A 26,200-nucleotide genomic window follows, 5' to 3' on the forward strand; every position below is an offset into this window, starting at 1 on the left:
CCCGCCCCAGGGGTTACTTGATTGTACATCGGAAAATCATCAGTTTGACATTTGAAACATGTAGCTCATATTACTCAGGTGAGCGATCCAAGGTCATCATGACCCTCTTGTTAATTTGTAAAACTTTGTTTGTCTAGAATTTCAAGTGAATCTGGATCCCTATTAACCGTAAACTGTTTTATTATACTATTTTAACATGAAAATTGATTATTTTTTCATATATGTAAGAAGAAACCATGTGTACTCAACTCCTCTTACAGATTCTAGATACACAATCCAATAAAACTGTGTACATGTCGCCAGCATGATCTGGTTATGCTCATATTATCAGGTCTTTATTGTCCAAGTATTATTGTTTTGAACTTAGCCACATTAGAACTACCTCTGTACCTTGTGTGTAACCCGGGGCTAGAGGGCGTGGACGGTAGCATGCATTTCCACTACCGTCCATGAACAGGCTCAATCAAACTGATTCTATTTCATTCAGGTTCAAATAAAATGTGGTAAACATCGCCAGCATGAAGCGGATATACTCTTATTTTCGGGATTTTTATGTCCAAATATCTTTTTTTTTTTAATTATGCTTCTTTTTAACAATATTACAGTTACATCTATAAGTTATATATATGCATTGAACTTCAAAATGGAGTTTTCATGGTTTCCAAAATCAGCATTATGGCATCCAGTTATTATTTGGAGTTCTTATAATCAGATTGTTTAGGATTTGCTCCTATTTTTAGTTTAAACTTTATTCTATCAAGCATTCTAACAAACGTTTTCAGTTAGCATGTGTCATATAAGATTGACATCATTTTGTTAGTATGTAGGATACACATGCTTTTTAGTATTTTCATATCAATTTGATAAACTGTGTTATTTCAGTGCCCCAATAAGTAAACTGTAATATATAACTAATAAAATAACATACAGATAATTAATTTCATTTGTTAAATAAGCAGAGTTAATTTAGAATCTTGAGAAGATTGCAGGTAAAATGTCAAAATGAAATTCTGAATTATTCATTTTTAACATTTTAGCTAAAATTTCTGTTAGTGTTCAGGACTATTTTACAAATTACTTATGGGTTATTTTATGCCATTCAGCAATGACATCTACATCTACATTTATTTTGTTTCTTTTTCACTTGATACCTTTTCTAGTAGACATATGATATAAATATTCTTTCTTTTTCTAATCTGATATATTTTGTTGCGTTAATCAGTAAGTTGCAAGCCTGTAAATTCAAAGGATTTGTCTAGAAGGGCTGGCTATAATTTGTGCTTGATCTACTACTAGATATTTAAAAAATATTGTATGGGTTTTTGTCAGTTATGAAACAAATGAAATGTCAGCACATTTTCAAAACATGGTGAACACATTTTGGCTTTGATATTTTGGTGAAAGTAATGGATACTCCAAAATGATAATGTGTGAAAGTTAGTTGGAATATGAAGTGCATTGCAAAATTGTATGATAGTCACAATAACTCAAACTCCAAACAGTAAAAACAGTACGTATATGTACATCTATTTATAGGTTTTTAACCAGTATATAAATGGAAGTTTGAACTTGGAAATGATTTAGACTGTCTGCCTTTGCTTCTCAAGATCTGTGTCTTATTAGTAATAGTGTATATTCAAAGGAGTTAGATACTGGCATAATAGTTTTTCCTAAAGACCAACTTGGATTTTGTTGTCTCAAAAACCCAATTTTGCTCCATTTCTCTCTAATAACCAATTATATCATGAAGGAGTATTCATTACTTTACTATGCAGCCTATTTTTCAGACTGCACTGCTCTTGAATCAACTCTTCACATCTATACACATTTTAGTCTGTCAACTAACTTCCAAAACTTTAAGCGCTGCCTTGGAGATTATGTTTATACCCCCCCCCCCCGTTTTCACTATATAGTAATATCATTATATGGTAATATGATACTTGTTGAACATGTAAGACTAGTAGATGGGCTTTCATATTGCCTTGTGTTGGGTTTTGGGGTGCACATCATCGAGGGGGGCGAGTTGGGGGCGAGTATGCATACTACAAAACATCACCAAGAAACACAAGACAAAAGAAAGTGAAAGAGGAAACAATTGTTTTTCTAGGAGTTTATATCCTTAATAAAACCCAAGGTGCACAGCTTAACATAATTCCTGTAATATTTCAAGATTCAAGGTAAAAAAAAAATTGAGATATGTGTGACAAAAGTTTATATGCCTTTTATGCATATTTTTGACAAAACAATGTTAAGGGCCATAACTCTGGTCTGGTAGAATGAAATATCAAACAAAACTACACATGCTATTTAATAATTCTTTAAGACTATGTCAAACACATTTTAGATATTATATGACACACAAAACTTTTAGACCCTTTATGCATATTTTGTAATTAGTGGGTCTGCAAGAGTAAAATACCAAACATAACCTCAGGTACACTACACTAATAAATTATATACTATATAATATTTTTTTAAGATCTCAAGATGTTAGATCAAATATGTTTTGAGATACATGTGAAACTAACTTTTAGGACAGACGCAAACACAAATCCATTACAAAGAAGGAAGTAAGGAATGGCAAAACAAAAAAGATTTAGGTCTTATATCGTTAAATGTATCTAGAGGCTGTAAAAAGGGGGGGGGGGGATATTATATTGCTTCCAAAAATCACGATTTGCAATGCTTCATAAATGGAGTCATTAATATCGTGATAACACTTTTTCAAGACCAAGATTTTATGCTTCCGCACCCCCAATAATTTAGGCGCCATTAGATTTACTTTTGTGTCCAAACTTGTAGTATCCGTTAACTCTCTCTACCCCCACCCCCAACAACCACTCACGCATCAACCCAAAGTAATATGACCAGACTTGTTTTCCTTTTATTATATATAAATAGATGGGACTGAAATTGTGTGTTACTGTGGAAGAAATTACTGTTTATACGCCATAGCGTCAAACGTCTTAGCGGCGTGCTGAGAAAGAAAACCACACAAACCAGACTCGTATCTGATATATGTCGTCAAGAATGTACATAATAATCCTTGATTTCGTGTTTGAATCAAAATGATATGATTTAAACCGTGCGTTTCTGTTGAATAACATCATTAGTTTTCGTTTAAATGCGTAATATCATATCACTTGGACTGCGACCTCGTGAAAATTTTTATTATATTTCCTTTGTATCTGAACCCAAAACAACCCGCCCGCTTAGCTCAGTAGGTAAGAGCGTTGGTCGACGGATCGTGGGGTCGCGAGTTCGATCCTCGGGCGGGGTGTATGTTCTTCGTGACTATTTGATAAACGACATTGTGTCTGAAATCATTAGTCCTCCACCTCTGATTCATTTTGGGAAGTTGGCATTACTTGCGGAGAACAGGTTTGTACTGGTACAGAATCCAGGAACACTGGTTAGGTTAACTGCCCGCCGTTACATGACTAAATTACTGTTGAAAAACGGCGTTAAACCTAAAAACAAAAGAACCCAAAACAGTGATTTTATTCAATGACAACTTGCTGTCTGGGATATTATTTCTTAAGTAACATGACTGTCCGTATAATGAGGGAGTTGGGCTACAAGTGTCTTCTAAGGACTCGCATCTAAACTAGTTTTACAGTGGACAAGTGGAAAGAGCCTGATCTGGGGGTTTTTCATATTTTGTGTAATTGCTGAAAGGATATCAAGTAAACACATATCATAGTATCATGTTGATATGGGAAAAATCAATATAATTATTGAAATTTGCAAGATTGTTAAATATTAAAACACATTCTGATACAAAATGGCCTTGTGTTTTTCACGTAAAAATTCAAATTTTAACTAATACCAGACAATTTATAAGCTTGACATTGAATTTGACTTTACCTATAACTTTCTTACAATTATTAAAGAAAAGATTTTAATAATTATTCTACCCGTTTGCAGTTTTAACTAAAATATTTGAAATTAAAATATGTAAAAAAGCAAAAACATATTTTACTTTACTTTAATATCTCCGTAAAAGTTTACGAAAATGTCGGACATCTTGGACACCATCTTAGATTTTCCTGTAGAATGTACTAGTAAATTTTTGTTATTAACACAGTATATCACTCTTTTTGATGTTGCTTTCAACAACAACAGTGGTAAACAGTTGCATGTATTCACTTGCTATGAAAATATAGGTAACAATAGTATTCAAGAAAATCTGTGAAAAGATTCTTTGGAAACATAGAACGTACAATGAAAAAGACACAGAAAAAATCAAAAATTCAAGATTTGCCCTAGAATTTGACCTTTACCTTTTATGTTCTTATTATTAGTCTTGTCGACAGTTTAAAATATTGTTCACCCTTTTATATTTAAGTAAAATGCTTTGATCGTGGAGAGTTTGAGAACCATATGAACTAAATCGTAATTATTTTGCTTTTTAAGATAATGTCGGCCATCTTGGACGCCATCTTGGATTTTCCTTTTGTAATATTTTTGTTTAATTTCTGCTATTAAAGTAGCATACTTGTTAATGTTATTTTAAATGACAATAAAAACACACTTTTCGATTGCATTAAAATGCAGGCAATAATATGTACCTAAAAGATGTAAAAATACTAGTTTTCAGGGTTGACCTTGAATTTGGCCTTGACCTTGAATTTTTTATAGCATTTTGTCTTCGTTTTACTCGTATTTAACCTTTACATTGATGTATATGAAATAAAAGCTGTTTATTCTGTTTAAACGAATAAAAAATGGTTCAAAATTAGTTTGATCATATCTGACAAAAATGGCAGCCAACTTGGACGCCATATTTCACGGCCCGCACTAGCTTGAGAAATATATTTTTGCCAGAATCATAAATTTCAGACATTTGCCAACATTTTGGTATGTAACATCTTTTGTTATACTTTTGTGACCACCACATGTCCATTTTTGTCCTGAAAGTCACACTACTAATAGTATACTAGTACGATCAAGACCAAATGTGCCTAGAGTATTATGGTCAAGCAAGACAAAAGGGGCGAAGAGTGTAAGACGATCAAGACCAACTGGTGCAAATAGTATATCAAGAGGACAATCAAGACTAATTTTTTGCAAATTTGGTAAGAAGTTCATCCATGTTTCCTTGATTTCAAAAGATAAGGCAATGTGCCTAGATACGATATCCATGTTTCCGTGTAATCTTGCATGGGAATTTCAGCTAGAGCTGTTACTGTGTGTGTCTGTTTGTCCATCTGTACCATTTAGATTTTAATCATAAGCAGTTCGTGTTTGACAGAAACAATCGTATCCAGTCTTGTTGCAAATATTGTCAAGACATTTCGGCCAGTAATTTTAGGGACTTAAACTATGTTTTATTCTAGATATAACCTTTATTCTCTAAACAAATTTTGTTCCACATTTATTGGAGCCTGTAATATCGGGTAAAGAGATGATGTTTCAGCCGAGTTATACTTATTTGTACATGTTTCATATCTTACATCCCAGACTTGATTGATCATTGAAGTATGTAGTAAGTAATCGTGCATTAAATAAGAATATTTCAGCTTCAAATAAGGCTACATGTATTTCTTTTGGTGATGGGATACGTATGCAAAAGTGATAAAAACAAGCGCCTGATAGCTTCTTCTATTTAATTAACATAAGCTAGACAATGAACATCAAATTAAAAATAAGATACATAACATAATGAGACACTATTTGGGCAAGTCAACATTTTTGTAAAAGTGTTATGTCTTTATGTCAAGGTGTGATGCTTAGAATAAATAAGATACTCTTTAGACAAGTTCACACACCATACTGCATAGTATCCTAATAGTTTGATATAATAAGACACTACCTTGACAAGTTCACATCACACTTTGACAAAATAGCATAAGCATCTCACATAACAATTTGCAACACACGTTGAAATACTAAGATAACTGTCTGATATAATAAGACACTGTTGAGACAAGTTTACACAACACTTTGATGTAACATAACTGTTTGACATAACAAGATAATGTTTAGGCAAGTCACATAGCAGTTTGACAGTCATGTCTTTATGCCATTGTGTGATGGTTGAAATAAATAGACACTGTTTAGACAAGTTCACACCACACTGTATAGTAATCCTAATAGCTTGATGTAATAAGACATTACCTGAACAAGTTCACAACACACTTTAACAAAGTAACATAAGCATTTGCAATATTACACGTCCCTGATACAAAATCACATTATTTTGCCAAAATGACGTATATTTTGACAAAATAACATAGCCTCAAGCAGGATAGGTCACTTTATGGAAAGCTCAGAATGAATCGCCTGACATAAGACAGCTGATGCGTTCCATATTTACATTCAAGCAGACAAGGTTTAATTGGAAATGTTAAGACTAATGCATGCTTACACATTGTTTACTCATTATCTAAGATAGAATAGCGGAATAAATATTATATGGTTATTTCAATTTGGAATGATAATGGTAATCAAAATGATAGAATAACTATAATTATCATAATGATTATAATATTAATGATAACAACAACAATAATGATGATGGTGATGAAAAGAAGAAGACGATGATGATGATGAAAATTATGATAATGATGATGATGATGAGGAGGAGGAGGATGATAACTATGATGAGATTACAAAGAAAAAGAAGAAGATGATGATGATCATAATGATGATGATGATGATGATGTTGATGATAACAATAATGATGATAACGATGATGATGATACTATAGATATTAAAGTAACTTTTAGCAAATTTACGAAAAGAAATGGAAATTTCAAGATAAGAAACACAGAATAGTTCTTTCTTTTTAATTCCACTGGTATACTTTTATACAATTGGCCCACATGGGTTCCTCACATCCACTGCTAATGTAGAGATGTCGTCGGACATTGTTGAAACATATTGCTCTAGGACCATTCAATCCATCTTCTAAATCTAATATAGTGGTGATGTCACTAAGATCTGACATCATCTTGCAAATGATGTGCTTCCCTGCGTTACATAGATACACTGATTTGAACGGAGATATAGCAATATCTTGAGGCAACGCTAGCTCACCTTTATGTACAGATATCATTCTTCCCTTCATATTGATATGTATAACATTACTTGTCTCCCAGTCCGACATGTATATAGAGTTCTTATCTGGACTAACTGCTATAAACCGTGGAAGTGTGCAAACGTTTAGTACTTCAGAACCAGGCTGGATTATCTTATATACCTCTCCCGTCAGTTGAAGGATCTGAATTTTTACAGGTTTACAATATGAAACATATAATCTTCTGTTGATATACTTGGTATCCATGCCGAAACCATCTGTTTTCAAAGTTCGTATTATTGATAAGTGTAATGTAGTAGTAGAAATGATATGTATCTTCAGTTCATTTCCCAAAACAACTGCTAGGCCTAACTTGTGTTGAGTAATTGGTGAGATTCCAAACGGATGTGATGATAATTTTAAATCATCCTTGATAACGTCATTCTCAATATCAATGAACTTCAACGCTTTATTGCGTTCATCAACCAGAACAAGTTCAGTGTCCGAAATCAGTACCATACCTGTGATGACACAGATGTTCTCGTCCTTTTCAACCTTAGCATTAATGTCCCGTATGTAAGAATACTTCTCATTATATGAATCGTTCTCGGCGTCTTTTTTACTGATATTGACCTTTTCAACAGAAGATACAATACTAAAGTCTGAAGATTTTGCAGGCATCTTGTCTTTATCTAGCAATACATGATATCTCGAGGCTTTATTTCTAGCATGGCTCCTGAAACAGGTACTACACAGATAGTCCTCACAGTTCCTGCAAAACCCTGCGGCCTCTACCTCATCACCGGCATGCTTACACGGATCACAATATTTAGTAGATTCTTTTGGAATATTTTCTTTGTCCAGTAGAGTATGATGTCGTGAAACTTTATTCCTGGGGTGACTCTTGTAGCACGTGCTGCATAGATATTCGTCGCAATCAGTGCAAAATCCCTGGGCCTCCAAATGATCTCCTGCAATACGGCAAGGATCGCAGCTATACTTGTAAGAGCAGTCATCGGATCCCTTATATATACTGCTTTCATCTCTTTCTGATACTTCTGCAGAACTTTTATAAACAGACATGTCGGAACTTCTTACTCCTTTTCCAAGAGAAGCTTCTTGTCTTGTTCCATGATCAGATTTTTTTCTACCTCCTACAGAATCTGACATTGTAATACGAACAGAAACGGTTCTTTACAAAATACTTATTAGTCCGCTCCTTCAAACTTAGTTAATCTAACATTGTACACGGTTTATATTTAAAATAATACCTCATATCTTACTTCAAATCCTTTGTAGGAATAACAGAGGGTTTAAGATGAACTACAACTGAACGTTAAAATTTACAGTATGCCAAATGTAGATAAAGATATGTAATAAGATACCCAAGTCATGATGAATAAATCGCATGACATGATCAACACGTGCTGTTAAACTTCGTCATATAGTATCCTGGTCAATACTTAATAAACAGAAAATTAAACCCGATATATAAGCATACACAATTTGACATACTTTTTCTTTTTTGACAAAAAGCTAGTAGAATCAAAAACCGCATTTTAGTCTGGCTGAAAATTCGCTTAAGGTGTTCAATATTGTTTAGTTAGACGCCGCAGCGGGACAAAAATAAAAACTGATAAAAGTACTATTAAAAGTTGTTTTTTTTTCTTAAAATAGAGAATCTAGATTATTATCCAGTCGATTTATGAACCGGTGCAAATGTATGATACATTCTGCCAAGAAATCACAATAGAATAGATCTATATGTTTTTATCAAACCTTGTATCAGTACAAGGTAACAATATGTCAAACAAAAATATACTCATTCAAGTAAATCGTATTTATGAAAAATGCGGAATTCTTTCTCTTTGAAACTATTATTGGCTACACACAATTTTTTAGTAGATTTTTCAATACTGACTTTCAGATATTAGCAATTTGCTTATCTAACTGTTCTAAATCAATTAATTCCAAATTATGACGATTTCTACCGAAAGGATTTAGGGGTTAAAATACCCCACCCACCCGATATATATTTTGGCCATTTCAATAATTCGTAAAATTATCAAAATTACTGTATTTTTAATAAGACATCATCAAATAATTGTGTTAAGATTCACAATTTAATGAATTTTCAGGAGAAAATATAATACTTTGCAATCAGTTTAGGTTATAGACAACGTGCATACAAATGTAATACATAAAATCACATGCTGTTACACACTAAATCGAGCCTAATTGTGTTTCATTCAGATAATTTCGGGGTACAAATATTTCCTTCTATTTTAGATGTCAAAGTAAGCTTACTTGTCTAATTTTGACTTTTAGTTGATAAAGATACTTTAAAATGTAACAGTTGCCAATCAAATTGTTCACCTTGAAGAATTAGAAACAATGAAAACATGCGCACATGACAGTTATAATTTTGTTGGACTTCACCCTATTACTATTGTTAATCATAGGATGTCGACAAACTACAGTAGAATAATGATGCCTCTTTCAGCATCACTGTAAAGATAGCATAGATTAGCTATTTTCAAGGGTTTTGCTTCAAACATAGATAGCATATTAATAGTTAACAGTAGAGTTGTTTACAGCATGTGCGCAGTCTGGATATTTTTTACTTTCATTCAAAAGAAATACAGAACATGTGGGTATCTGAAAATAGAATATACGTTTAAAGGTCACCTATTAATTTTTATATAATTATTCAAGGCTAATGCTTATTAGCGTGGTAAAGCACCTGCTCAGTCAGTTTTTATTTACAGTTTTACAGCCTTACTAAGACGAAATGAAACACACATTATGAAATATATGTTACCAAGATTACACAGAACATTAAGCATTAAAGCTAGGATAATTTTTGGGTTTCAATGACTTGCTGTGGTTTCAAGACAGAGCTTATTATATTTTCAATGTGTTGTATTAGTATTTATGGAAGGTAAGATTGTATTCATTACTGAAATTAACGGTTTATATGCATTATGTTTTCAAAGTTGCTGATGTAATTCCTGATGTTGATAGAAAAAAATACATTTTTAACTTAAACAACATCATACATATACAGTACAACATGGGTAGTGAAACAAATGTAACTTTTGGTAAAACGTGTTACTTCAAATAGTTCTGTTTCTCCGGCCAAAATAATTTTCAAATGTCACGTATACCGTGTGACGGAATTACTGAACTACGCAATCATACTAAATTTCTTTAACGAAACCACTGTGGTATCAATGTTGTCAATTCTGAGTTCATACTAAAATTCAATATTCTACTTTTAAAACGATTAATAAATACAAACAAAATAGTTCATTCAAAAGATGATGTATTTCAACTGTTACATAGAGTTTACCTCGGTATTGAACTGTGTTTAAAACATTAAGTTTTGTTACCACATTTACCTAAATTTGGTAACGTATGTATTTATGATATATTTTTAAAAACTCTTTTTAGTTAAGTGCTTTATTCCGTAGTAATACTATTAAGCTACTTGTTAAAATGGATTGAAACATAAGTTACTTTAAATATGAATTACAACCATCCCAATTAGCATTACTCATACGACCAAACGACAAACAGATATGATACACGATTTCTTGATTCCAGGACTAGCTAAATTTATAGCTGTGAAGTTCATAGTGTCAAGCAAATGCATAACTATAGATGTATTCATAATAGTTTGACACTATTTCAGAGGCATATGCATTGAAAGGGATATTTACGAGATTTGGCGTTCAAACATCACCGAAAGGTAAATCAGTATATATATGTATCATAAATTGCTTTGACTGATTTGGAACTGTATATGCTAATTTCCGTTTGTGTAGTCAGGTAAATGTTTAGCTGATATGTGATAGAAAAATGCAATTTGCATTTAAACATAAACTTTATAAATCCTTTCAAATGTTTTTAAGAAACATAGCTTTTGTACAATGATCTTTTTCTCCTTACTTTTGAAAGTTTTACTTCACCTTACTTTTGAAAGAAATTGACAGTATCGTTACATGTTCGATTCTCCATTTCTCGTTATTTTAATAGGATACACATGTATATGTAACATCTATCAGGCAGTCATTCTGATACAAATTAATATTTCATTGTTGCTACATCCAAAATCCTTTGAATTAAAATTGAGAGTAACATTTTTAGTTTTAAAGAAATAAAAGCAGCATTTAAATTATATCATTGTAACGTTTCTACATTTTGAATGCATTTTTAAAATGGCACCATCGTGATTAATAAAAGAGAAGAAGTTCATACTGGTAACCTAGTTTTCAAAACAAAATCAGATGATACTTACGAAAACAATGGTGACGTTGAATTTGTCCATATGTACGTTTGCAAACTTATTTCTTGCGGCTAGTTTGAAAATGACATTTATCCGAATAACCAAATTTCAATCCCTTGGACACTTACTTGATTTCTTGTATGATACTGAATAGTTAAACAGTAATAACTCATCAATATTTGTACGTGTAACCGATTACATGTAGTCATTTTGTGAGCAGTAAAATCCTCTGTAACATGCTTTAATCAATATCAGGTGATTTCTGTTATAGCTTTGACTTTCAAAGAGCTATACCTCTTTCATATGCACATGTTTGATCGAATCAAAGGCAGTTATTTGGAAATTTGGAAAATGGCGGCCGTCTTAATTTGAAAAGTCTGTGTAACCAAATAACCTATCTTGTTGATAGCTAAACAAATTAATTTTGGTTGATTTAATTACTACATACATAATGACTACTTAAAAGACTTTAGCTAGCGTAGAAGAGAAACGAAGTCATTAAAAATGGAATTTTTGTGGCATTAACTTGAAATAGCTGTCATCTTGAATAAAGACTTATATTGCTGGATCTGCTTCCCTTATGATGTTCCCCATAGGGAGCTTCCATGGAAGTTTTGCGGTCGTATTAGCTTTTGCAAAACCTTCATCATTTCTACTCCACTAGCAAAGAAAAGGTCAGTCAGTATGCAAATCGCCAGGAAATGAAACGCGGACCCCAGATTTAGCCAACTGATATTAATGTGCAAAGGTATCTAATTTTTTAGTTAATCATTCACTTATTTTGTTTTCTATATTGTAAACATGAAGGTCTGTTTCTTTATAAAAGATTAGAAGTTCTTATGATTTCCCGCGTAAATATACGTACTAATGAGGTGGGTGGGGTACACCAACCCCTATGTTTCACATTTTGTTTAGTGTATAATACATAGCGTAGCATTATTCGACAACCAAAGTAAATTATTGATTATTTCAGGCATTAAAAGATCAGATATTTCAAAAGAAATTTCACATAAATTTCTTTTTCACCATCCAAATCAGCGGTATCCCTAATATACAATGCTAAATTGTATTCATAAGACACCAACGTTTTTAAAATCGTCATTAAATTTCACTGACATGTAGCTCAGACCGACACCAACCTTTAAAAGTTTCCTGAATGATAGTATAACATCATGGTATAGATAAACCTTAGCCTTATTTCTAATGCATACTTACACATGGATTATTTATTATCTAAGATGTTTTGTTATCACAGTATGGCAGAATGAAAAGTTGTTATAGGTTATTTGAGAATGAGAATAATAGTGATAATGATCAAAAAACTAACATCACCCTTGTTACCCGGATAATACAAGATGATTTGATAACTCCAACATGCTACAAACTGGATGAACTGTCAAACTTGGTAAGGACATTGTTTATTTCAATATTTTATAATTACTCATTCTGATCGTTTAAAGTGTTATAACTGATTCAAAATAGTTAACAAGCTGTACCATTTGCACTAAACAGTTTGCATATCGGACATATTTTTCACTTTGGAAACGCTTTAACAATGTTTACATTTTGCTTTTGAGAACGAGTTTGGCGATTTAAACCGTTGTCAACCTTATTTAATGGACTTTCGGTAATGAATGCTATTTTGTAATTTGTAGTTAATATATAAACAATGATATGAACATATTAGGAAGTTTTTATCTTAGATCAAATAACCCAAATTTACAAATATATAAGCATATATGTAAGTCGATGGATACTGACCAAAGTGTTCGCAGAAATTTCGAAGATAGAGCCCAAAATGTTATATGGATAATAGTCAACATTGTAAAGTGACACGAAAAAGAAACGCAACAAGTACTGTAATAGTCAATATTTATAACCTACTGATGTTTAGCCATACACATTTATATTGTGTAATCAAAGTAAACATAACAGAAAAAAAATATCATCAAAAAATTGATATCGTCTGAGATCATATTTCTTTCCATGCTTCAACATCAGTGCAGTCAATAACGCGTATAGCCACCATTTCTCTGTATGACAGACTATACAAGGGTGTTCTTGAAGGTGGAATTTATTGTTGTCCATACTATGACTCTGTCACCATTGTACGGATAAACCTCATGCACACAGTTATTTGCGAAACGTTCGTTGCGGCGTCTGTATATTCTGACCTATCCGTCAGCGTGATGGAGATTAAATCTTGATTCGTCGCTTAATACAACAGTTCCCCACAGACGTTGTCGGTTATTTAGAGCCCAGCGTTGCTTTTCTTGACGATGACAAGAGCCTTACATCGAGTGGGACGACGAAAATGAATCCCGCGTTTACGCAAACAATTTATGACTGTGTCACGGTGAATTGGTCGTCCGGGATTTCCAATTACAACATGTGACGTGGATTGCGACGTCACAAAGCTGTCACGTAAATGACGTTGATGTATCATATTATCTTGACGTATGCTTGTCAGACGCGGTGCAACTGAACGTCTACGGTCACCAGCTGTTACTGTAATGTTAACACGTCCAACTAACGTCGAAATTGTTCATTTTGAAACATTGTATCTGTGAAATTCCACCGGTTAAAAGTCCCAAAATTAGATTTCTCTCTGCCATATTTAGCCTTGGTATTTGAATAAGGAATTAAATCGGTGTTGAGTATACTCCTTGTAAATGAAGCAATGTATAGATCAACTTTATGCATCGAGGCGTGTCTGCACTTTAATGTCATAACAATATTGCGGTAAACACCGAAAATAGCAGTTAAGTCACGCCAAATTGGCGTTGAATTATACACTGCAAAGTTTTATTGATTCGCCTCGTGTTATAATAGCACGAGGTTCACGAGCATTTTGTGCAGCGCCATTTAGATGGAAACGAAATATGGAATATAAGTATTGATGTTTGCTCTTAAAACAAAATGGTGAGGAAATGTAATTGTTGCGTTTATTTTTCGTGTAAGTTTAGTTTGACATTTGCATATGCTATTCTTAAGGTACATTTTTGTATATTAGATAAATATACGCATGAAATGTGGTAACTTATTGATGTAGCACGCTCAATGCAATGTATTATACAGGTGGTCAGTACCAGAAGTTCTTGAAACATTTCATTAGAGAGTTTGAGATTTCAACCTTCGCCTTCCCCTTCAACGTCTCTTGCGAAGTTAACGTATGAAGTTGAAGTTCGATTAAAATTCCTTGAGATTTCAAACTTCAGAATGAACCTTACTTCTTTTAATCCGCCCATTCAATTTATCCGTAATTATGATCGTTTTTTTCTTGCATTTTGATACCAATTGTCCAAAAGGGCAGGAATTTTACAAGAGAGTTTAAAAAGTGAAAAAATGAAAATTAAATATAAAAAAAAAACATTTCAATTAATATAATCATTGCATGGATAACAGAGCGATTATCAAAAAACAAATAAAGATAAAATAAAACGATAAAACAATGTGAACAATGTAAAAACTCGTTAGTGTTGCTCCAAACATTTAGGTTTTATATAAAATTATGTCAGTATAGTCAGTATACAATGCACGGTTGTAAATCATACATGAGAGGAAATAAAAATGATAATTACATACCTAAAATTATTTTCCATTGGGTTTTAATGGACCGCGATCGTGCAATATTTTTCCATATCATGGCGTTGAACGCTTTCATATCGAACTAGACTATTGCGGATCTCGTTTCTTTAGATTTTTGATGCTATTGTGTGTTTGTTTAATTTGTAATTGATGCAACATTTTGTTTACTTTTACACTTTGATTAATCTGACCTATTAGATACTGGCACGCAGTAATTTATCAGACTGAAATGAAATGAAAGTTAAATTACGTCATGAGTTGGACTAATATAGGACGTGGAATGTTTTCTTAACGTTGTAATGGAAAGAATTGCGCGATGTCCATGGCGTCCACGCGCACGTTGCGACAACAAGTTGACGTCATTTTCGCGGAAAATATTAATACGTGTCAGTTTGATTTGTTTATTGCGTTTTCGGAGAATATTTTTCCGTATTTTTTCCTGTCTTTCGTGACAGAACGATAATTTAGATATAAATTAATCATTTGATAGTGGATATGTAATAAAAAGGTTATCAACTTTGTATGTAGATATATGCACTCGTTCTTTCGCGGACAATATTGCGCTCCTAAAGTCGCGCAATATTACCGCTGCAGAACTCGTGCATATATCCACATACAAAGTTAATAACCTATAATGTTCATATCAACGTGATAATGACACTCTGTATGACTCTGTTTAATGCCAAACTCTCAGACAGCACAATATTATTTTAAAATACTATTTTATAAGTAAAGCATCTGCGGATCCAGGAATTTTGGATAGAGGGACACCAACATTAAAGAGGGGGTAGGGGTAGGGGTAGGGGTAGGATAGGGTCACGCCGAGTTTCAAGACCGACTTTCATTGTAAAATGTAAGAATCAAAGGGGGAATTAACCCACAATGTCCCTCTGCCAGGCTCTGGTTCCGTGCATTTAAAGAATGGAGTTATCCCAAACGGCTAACAGGAAACGTCTCTCATCATGATATCATAGATCTGAAATTGTCTGATACTTCAGAAGAATTTTCCGTCTTACTAGTACCATTTCATGTTTATAATTAAAACGCAATTGTCGTATTAAGTGTCCGAAAATAAAATGTTCTACCAAATGATAATCGCGCGTAATTATTTATTTTTCAAGTAAAATGACTGTCATGACATGTGCCTCCATCCAGATTTCAGTCTTTGGTGCCGAGTATGTGGACAGAGTAGATGTAAAAAGAATGAAGTTTCGACTTTCGTGATTTCACATCTTCGGACGTTCAAAACTTCACTTCATACGACAAAAAGGCCCATCTGGTATAATCGATACCGCCTGGGGACACGAATATGCCGTAGAAGTTAAAGTTTGAACAAAATCTCAAAGTTTCTCAAAATCAGTTGATAACTTCATACTTCCAGGTTCAATTCAATGTATTCAGTTAAAATCATTAGCCACACAAAACTTCATTATTCTTATACCTATTGATAGTGTTTCGCATCAAATTTAGTCTAATTATATATATGAATAATCAAATAACCTTAATAAGCAGAAATCCTGAAACTAAGCTTTTTATTTCGCATAGTAATAAAGAGAAGTTTTAGGCTTACGTGATATTACATGGAAAACTTTAGTAGCAACGTGTGATATAAATAAAATACACGCGTATCGGTGACGTTTTACCCAAAATATATATGAGAGACGTTGAAGGGGAAGGCGAAGTTTGAAATCTCAAACTCTCTATTATCAGTCGTCGCACTTTTAACAGAATGTAACAATTTTGGTTTGTTTCAGTTTTTACCACGCATAAAATTGCTCTTTGTAAATAATTGCTTGTCAACTAGTAAACAAGGTTCAGACTTCTTGAAACTTGTACACATCTTTAATTACAGGTATTCATTCCAGAATAGAGATGGATGAAATAGACAACATTGACGAACAGGTAGAGTTGGCTCCTTTGTTGAAGTTTCAACAACTGATGAGTACCCTCATAAATGTACGGTTTCTGGAAAGGCGTATAAGCACAGCCAGTCTCTCATCAGAGAGGTTTTGGTGTACCACTATGTACACCTAGATATTCAGAATGTGAACAGGGTTTGTGCTATTAGTGATTATAAAAGGTAGTTGACAATCAAATACATGTATGTACTTTATATGGAATATAGAGATCGTGGGGTAAAAAGGGACAGCGGGGGAAATAATACTTATGCACATGTGTACTTGAAACAAGGGAGGTGCAAGTTGCACACTGTGCCTGTTACCAGCATAAATATGTTAACAGGCTGATATCATCATGTTTTTACAAAGTAATTTATCAAAACATGTCCACGCACACAAAAGTGGTCAAGCTGTTATGGGATGTCAATGAAAAAAATCAATATTGGCTATTATCAACTTTCAAGGACAACACATGTAGAGCGTTATCCATGGTCATTTTTGGCTGTTATCCATTTTTCATACATAGATCAATATAAATGGTTTTGACATTAAAACGGCAGAAGTAAACAACTTACTGTAAACTATGACAGATAATGAAATGGTAGAGTCATACTTACAGTGAATTACAAGCGGGTAAAACAATTCTAAATATTTTTTATGATTTTTCAAACTAAACTTACATGGTTTTTGTAAACTATTTAACATATTGTGTATTGTATTAACAAAAATACAGTAAAATAGTTTGAGTTCCATGGAAACAAATAGCTATTCGTTCTTTTTGCAACATCTGGGGATTAAAATCACTGATCAAGCCACAGCAACTTACCGAAAAACGTGAAATTTTCAAAATAGTTGATCGGCCATTTTATAGCATGTTGGAGTTATCACATCATCTTGTATTATCCGGGTAACAAGGGTGAACATAGGGATATTGAAAACGTTAGGTGATGTTGTTGCTGTTGATGATGATGATGATGATGATGATGATAATAATAATATTAATAACAATAATTATAACAAGCAATTTCGATGAATTGGTATCCCCCGCCGAAAGAGTTTGTGGTGAGGAATGGCAAAAAAATATATCAATTGAATAAAAATCATAAACTGTTTATCAGCTTTGTTCTTTCTTTGTTGGCTGGGTGGATATATTAAGAATCCTAGGGGACAGTAACAACCCTGATATATCACAGAAAATCTTATTGCCACGGTCAGACAAAATTCGAATCCCAGTAGGATAACATCCACATACAGAACACAGGCTGAACTCGAGAGATAGAATCATTCTGCCTTACGAATCGGCTGGTGCGAGGTCATATTCCAATTCAGCCTTGACCAATGTGTCCTACCGGTCACACAAGCACTTGCTTGAGCCCTGGTGGAATACACCTCCCAAACGGTTAGAATACTATAGCTATTAATGTAACTGTAACTGCAAATTACGAAAAGAACTAGAAAACTTCAAGATGAGAAATACAGACTAGAAAAGATGTCTTCTCTAAGCATTTGTTTATTTTAAATTCCACTGATACACTTTTACACAATTGCCCCACATAGGCTCCTCACATCCACTGCTAATGTAGAGATGTCCTCGGACATTGTTGAAACACATTGCTTTTGGACCATTCAACCCATCTTTTTTATCTAAAACGGTGGTGATGCGATTTAGATCTGACGTCATCTTGCAAATCATGTGCTTCCACATGTGACAGAGATACACTGATTTGAACGGAGATATAGCGATATCTCCAGGCAACGCTAGCTCACCTTTATATACAGATAGCATTCTTCCCTTCATATCTATACGTATAACATTATTTGTTTCCCAGTCCGACAAGTATATAGAATTTTCATCTGGACTAACTGCTATATACCGTGGAAGTGTGCAAAGTTTTAGTACATCAGAATCGGGCTGTATTTTTCCATATACTTCCCCCGTCAGTTGAAGGATCTGAATCTTTACAGGTCTACAATATGAGACATATAATTTTCTGTTGATATGCTTGATTCCTAGGCAGACACCATCTGTTTTCAAAGTTCGTATTATTGATATTAAGGATAATGAAGTAGATCTAGTCGAAATGATGTGTATCTTACTTTCATTTCCTAAAGCAACAGCTATCTGGTCTTGTGAAATCGGTGTGATTCCATGCGGATGCGATGACAATTTTAAATCATTCTTTATAACGTCATTCTCAATATCAATGAATTTCAACGCTTTATTGCCCCTATCAACCAGAACAAGTTCAGTGTCTGAAATAAGTACCATACCTGTGACGGCACAGACCTTTTCGTCCCCTTCAACCTTAACATTTATGTCCCTTATGTAAGAAAACTTCTCATTATATGAATGATTTTCGGGGTCTTCTTTACCGATATTGACATTTTCAACAGAAGATACAATGCTACGGTAAGAGGATTTTGCAGGCATATTGTCTTTATCTAGCAATACATGATGTCTCGAGGCTTTATTTCTAGAATGGCTCTTGAAACAGGTACTACACAGATAGTCCTCACAGTTTCTGCAATACCCTGCGGCCTCTGCCTCATCACCTGCATGCTTACACGGATCACAATATTTAGCTGATTCTTTCGGCATACTTTCTTTGTCCAGTAGAGTATGATGTCGTGAAGCTTTATTCCTGGGGTGACTCTTATAGCACGTGCTGCATAGATATTCCTCGCAATCGATGCAAAATCCCTGGGCCTCTAAGTGATCTCCAACACTGTTGCAAGGATCACAGCTATACTTGTAACAACAGACATCAGATCCCTTAAATATACTGCTTTCATGCCTTACTGATACTTCTGCAGAACTTTTATAAACAGACATCTCTGAGCTTCGTGCTCCTTTTCCACGAAAAGCTTCTTGTCTTGTTCCATGATCAGATTCTTTTCTACCTCCTACAGAATCTGACATTTTAATACAAATTGAAACGGTTCTTTACAAAACACTTTTTACTTCGCTCATTCAAACAAAGTTAATCTGAAATAGCACATATCTTATATTCAAAATAATATCTTATATTTTATTTCTAGTCCCTTGTACGAATAATTGAGGGTTTAAGATATACTGTAATTTAATCTTAAAGTGTAAATAAAGAAAGGAGGAAGTGCACTAAGATAACCATGAATTATTATCTTGACATAATCAATCACTTGATTTCAATCTTCGTTATATTTTATCCTGAAAGGTATTTAAGGTATAACATTCACAATAGCATACCTCCTTTTTAAGGGTATTCAATTCCTACAATAAACCTACTTTGACTTAAATTTTTCAGGAGGCATAGGTTCAAGCCCCATTGACTCAACTTTGTTTCCTTATATTCCTTTTTTCTAGTAAGTACGTTTTTCAAGACTTATTATTTGATTTATTGTACAAACGAGAAAATGTTTTATTTTATAAGTAATTTCTTGCTGTTTAAAGTGAATGTACCTCTGAAACAGAAGGGGACAGAGTTCTCTGTTTGCCTTTACTCTTTAGATTACATGCTAGTATTATGGAAGAAATGTAGGTAGGCATTACTTCTGCCTCAAGGTTCATTATGAATGAAGTGAGCAACATTTCGAACAGTCCCACAGGACTCCACCTTAATTTCTCAATGTTGGAATTCTGTCTTATTAAGTCTGAGTCACCCTAGACAAAATGATATTGACAGTTTTATTTTGTGTTTTATAATTATTTACCAATAGTTTGACGTTTCTTTTATCAAAATTAATAGTATAATGAATTATCTGCAAACATTCTGGTCAGTGGCCATCACTTTGAAATTTGTCTTTACTTGAGCTTGCGGAAATATCATAGATTATACAAAATTTATTAAACGAAAAAACGGCACGGTAAAAGTTGTTGACGTAACACAATGCGAAACAAGGTCAGCTTAAAGAATATACCAAGCAAATGCCATTTTTAAACATTGCTATTAGGGGTTTAATACTTTAAGAATACTTAATAAATCCGATATATAAGTATATATAATTTGACATACTTTTTCGTGTTTTAAATAGAAAAGCTAGTACAACCAAAAGCCGCATTTTAGTCTGACTTAAAATATTGCGTGTTGTTGAACGTCGACCTTTGACCAAAAAACAACAAAAGCTGACAAAAATAATGTTTAACGTATTTTTTTATTTTTTTTTAAAAAATAGTCGAATTAAAAGAGGGTGCTAATGCATGATACCTTCTGTCCAGAAATCGGGTAGAATCACCAGAAAGCGGATATGTTATGAGTAAGTTTGGAATACGGTTTAAACTATGAAAGTAACTGTCGTAATTTTAACATCTTAAGGTATTACCTATGTAATAGTGTACTTCTTTTTGAAGATTATTCAATGATAATAGAGAGTTTGAGATTTCAACCACCGCCTTCCCCTTCAACGTCTCTCATATAAATTTAGGGTAACACGTTACCGATGTATGTGTATTTTATTTATATCAGACGTTGCTACTAAAGTTTTCCATGTAATATCAAGTAAGCCTAAGACTTCTCTTTATTACTATGTGAAATAAAAAGCTTTGTCTCAGGATTTTTGTTTATTAAGTTATTCGATTATCCATATGTATAATTAGTCTAAATTTGATGAGAAACACTATCAATAAGTATTAGAATAATGAAGTTTTGTATGGCGAATAATTTTAACTAAATACATTGAACTGAACCTGGAAGTATGAAGTTATCAGCTGATTTTGAGAAGCATTGAGACTTTGTTAAAACTTTAATTTCTACGGCATAATTGTGTCCCCAGGCGGTATCGATTATACTAGATGTTGTTGTTTTTTGTTTTGTTTTTTCGTATGAAGTGAAGTTTTGAACGTCTGAAGATGTGATATCACGAAAGTCAAAACTTCAGTCTTTTTTCATCTACTCTGTCCACATACTCGGCATCAAAGACTGAAATCTGACTGGAGGCACATGGCAGGACAGTCATTTTACTTGAAAAATAAATAATTACGCGCGATTATCATTTGGTGGAACATTTTATTTTCACTTCCAGATAAAAACAATCCGTTTCTGTCTGACACTTTATACGACAGTTGCATTTTAATCATAAATGTAAAATGGTACTAGTAAGACGGAAAATTCTTCTGAAGTATCAGACAATTTCAGATCTATGATATCACGATGCGAGAAGTTTCCTGTTAGCCGTATGGGATAACTCCAATCTTTACATGCACGGACCCAGAGCCTGGCAGAGGGGCATTGTGGGTCAATCCGCCCTTTGATTCTTACATTTTACAAAGAAAATCGGTCTTGAAACTCGGTGTGATCCCACCCCCTGAAATGGGTGACCCGCGTCTTTAAAGTTGGTGTCCCCCTAACCGAAATTCCTGGATCGGCACATGCTTTACTTATGAAATAGTATATTCAAACAAATACATGTATATGCCCACATGTTATTTTGTGCGACAATTTCCGTCTCCACCTAACATTTCTTGACTGTTTCGCTAGACACATGGTGACTTGGCACGATTATATTGTGCTGTCTGAGAGTTTGAAATTATACAGAGTCATACAGAGTGTCATGATGCCAAAACGTATGATATCAGTAGAGTATCTTACATTTGTATCAATTCGCTTGTTAAATGTATTCATAATTTGTGTATATTGGCTCATGTTATATAAAAGCTTAAATTTTTATCAGGTACATTGTTGATGAGCGTCTACAAGTAAAACGCGTCTTTTAAGGAATTCGATGTACAAAGTACCAATTCAAAGTGATAAAAAAAACTTTAAGAAAAACTATGAAATACTAGTCCACAGCATGACGGATGAATCTGTCCTTTATACTTTATGGTCATGCCTTTTGTGTTTGCTTTATCGCATATATTAAATTTAATTTCAATATATTACGACAAATGCATTTGTATAGTTAGTGTTTCATGTTTTGTTTGGAAGATATTAACTGCATCATCTTTCAAGAACACCATCAACAGTAAAATACGTTGATATGGTTATCATTTTTATAATGCACGAAAAAAAAACGATCATAATTACGGATAAATTGAAAGGGCGGATTAAAAGAAGTAAGGTTCATTCTAATGTTTGAAATCTCAAGTAATTTTAATCGAACTTCAATTTCATACGTTAATTTCGCAAGAGACGTTGAAGGGGAAGACGAAAGTTGATATCTCAAACTCTTTAATAAACCTACATTTACTTACATTTTTCAGGGGCGTAGGTTCAAGCCCCACAGGAACCAATCTTTTCTCTCCTTATATTCCTTTTTTTTCTAGTATGTTTTTACTTTTTTCAAGACTTACTATTGATTTAAAAAAACACTGCGTTACATGCGATAAAAATTCTCTATTTTGCCTTTACTCTTTAGATAACATATTGTGGAAGAAATGTAGGTAGGTTTTACCTCTTCCCCAAGGTTATTTTTAAATGAAGTTAGCAAACTTTAAAACTGCCCCACAAGACTCAACCTTAGGTTTTCAATGTTGAAGTTAGAATTCTGTCTAATTAAATCCTTTTACTTGAGGCACCCTTAAAAGAAATGATATTCACAGTTTTATTTTATGTTTTATAATTGTTTACCAATAGTTTGATGTTTCTTTTATCAACATTGAGTTTAAAGTGAATTCTCTTCACCACTTTGAAATTTGCCTCTACTTGAGCATAAGGAAGTATCTCGAAGCTTACAAAATTTGTATATATATATATAAACAGAAAAACGTTAAAAGTTGTTTAAATTTTGCATACAAGTCTCTGACTAGATATACAGTATTTTGCTGTGACATTGTTTTGAAGATTTGAAATTTTCACCATTAGATCATACGTTACGATAATCATTATATGAGATAAAACAAACAAAAAATAAACAAAACAAAAATAAAAAAACAGATTATGCAATCGTTTTCAAAGTTTGCAATGCCAATCGATTACTTCATTTAAACTTCTGCATGTCTTTAATCATTTAAGTCAGGGTGTGATGGCTTACATAAAAAAGACACTCTTTAGACAAGTTCACACCACACTCAATATTATCCTCATAGTTTGATATAATAAGACATCTGGTTAAGTTCAAAACACACTTCGGAAAAGTGGCATGAGCATTTCACATAAAAACACGTCCAATAGACAAGATCATATTATATAAATATTGCATTCCTGAGAGGGTGATATGAAAAAATGTTCACCGCGAGATATATGAATATCGACAGAGGCGCCAGCCGAGGTATATTATTTGTTAGAAAATACGTATAGTAGATTTTTGACATAATAGCAAAGCTTTTAACAGAATAGGACACTGTATGGAAATCTCAGAATGGATTGCCTAATATAAGGCAGCTGATGCGTTACATATTAACATTCCTATAGACAAACAAAAAAAGTAATAGAGAAAGGTATAACTTATGCATCTGCTTACACATGGTTTATTTATTATCTTAGATTTTTTACCAAGTTACTGTATGGCAGATTGAAATTTTATTGGGTATTTTGGATGAGAATAATATTCATAATGATAAAATAACTAACATTGTCATGATTATAATAATAATGATAACAACGATCATGATGACGATGGTGATGATGATGATAAGATTATGATGATGATGATGATGATGATGATGATGATGCTGTTTTTGTTATTGTTGTTTTTGTTACTGTTTTTGTTGTTGTTCTTGATGATGATGATGATGATGATGATGATGATGATGATAATAATGATGTTGATGATGATGATGATGATGATGTTTTTGTTATTGTTATGTTGTTACTGTTGTTAATGTTGTTCTTGATACTGGTGATGATAATGATGATGACAAAAATATGAAAACGATGACGATGATACTTAAGCTTTGAAAGTAACTGTTAGCAAATTACTAAATGAAATGGAAAATTTCAACATGAGGAACACAGAATAGAACAGATATCTTCTCTTGACAGTTGTTTCTTTTTAATTCTACTGATATACTTTTATACATCCACTGCTAATGTAGAGATGCCGTTGAGCTTCATTAAAACAAATTGCTCTTGGACCTTTCACCCAAACTTCTAAATATTTTATCTAATCGTCACGGAAAACATACGCCCTCGTCCGAGGATCGAACCCGCGATCCGTAGACCAACGCTCTCCCTACTGAGCTAAGCGGATAAGGCAGTTGAAATTAAGTGTATCCTTTTCTTTCATTCTCCACAGCAACAGCTATCTGGTGATTTGAGATCGCTGTAATTCCATGTGGACTCGATGTTAATTTCAAAGTATCCTTCATATCGTTATTTACAACGTCAATGAGTTTCAAAGATACACATTTGTCATCAGCAATATTAACGAGCTCGTATTGAGACACCATAACCATTTCTGTGATTGAACAATCGTTTTTGTCTCCTGCAGCCTTAACACGAATGTCCCGTTTGTAAGAATTTTTCTCAATAGATTTATGATAGACGGAGTCTTTTTTACTGATAATGACATTATTCAACAGAAGATTCAATACTACGGTCAGAAGATTTTGAAGGCATGTTGTTTTTATCTAGCAGTACATGATGTCGATCTTTAAAAAAAAGGCACTACACAGATAGTCCTCACAGTTTGTATAATATTCTGCGGCCTCTATCTCATCCCCGACAAGTTCACACAGATCACAAAACTCTATCGTTTACCAGTAAAGTATGATGTCGTCAAGCTTTACTCCTGGGGTGACTCTTGTAGAACGTGCTGCATAAATATTTCTAATCCCTGGGCCTCATAGTGGCCACCTGCACAGCTATACTGAAAATATTCCTCAGACCACTCGTATATTGACGAGTCTTTACTGATTTTTGAACTTATCGTTGGTTCTATTGCTTTTTACCCACATATAATTATGTCTGAACTATTTATTCCTTTCACTTTTCGTCCGACATTTTTCTCCCGCTCACAGAATTTGACATCTTTCAAAAAAAAAGAGTGATTCAGTGTTTGATTTTAGAAAGTAATAGTTATAAAACTATGCATTTTACATTTAAGATAAACTTATATTAGTCTTCATTATTGTTAATATCCGGATGTCTCTGCTTTAAAGGTCGGATTCCTGTTTATATGTAAAGTTTACCTGGGTAAGATGATGTATGTATGTTGTCATAGTTGATAAATCAGTGAAATATTGTATCATTAATATCAGGTCTACACTATTATCGAAATATCAATTGCATAATATTAACATTTACCTTTAATATGTTCAAAAATGATATGCCTAGATAATTTTGAAAACTTTTAAATCGTGTATTTCAGAATATTCTTAGCTTGTTATGTCACATCGCTTATACATTTCTTCTTTTTTTTTACAGAAACAAAGCGCTTATCCAACAGCATATTGTCTGCACCAATTTTGTAACGCTTTTATTTGGTCCCTTACATAAAGAATACTGTCAAAGATCATGTATGTGAGTTGTTTCGACATAAAGTTTAATATTA

At 33.2% G+C, this 26,200-nt stretch overlaps 1 protein-coding gene across 1 annotated transcript; it reads right to left on the reverse strand.

Annotated features, from left to right (window-relative positions):
• Positions 1 to 6,790: 6,790 nt before the first annotated feature.
• LOC123538277 (uncharacterized) lies at positions 6,791 to 8,191 on the reverse strand. The gene has a single exon (XM_045322243.2). It carries the CDS (start codon positions 8,189 to 8,191, stop codon positions 6,791 to 6,793), a length of 1,401 nt encoding a protein of 466 aa, XP_045178178.2.
• Positions 8,192 to 26,200: the final 18,009 nt, after the last annotated feature.

Source organism: Mercenaria mercenaria, chromosome 18 (assembly GCF_021730395.1).
Source record: "Mercenaria mercenaria strain notata chromosome 18, MADL_Memer_1, whole genome shotgun sequence".
In the NCBI taxonomy this organism is placed as follows: domain Eukaryota; kingdom Metazoa; phylum Mollusca; class Bivalvia; order Venerida; family Veneridae; genus Mercenaria; species Mercenaria mercenaria.

Coding starts and splice junctions, on each gene's coding strand:
- LOC123538277 (XM_045322243.2), bottom strand. CDS start 8,191: ATGTCAGATTCTGTAGGAGGTAGAAAAAAATCTGATCATGGAACAAGA.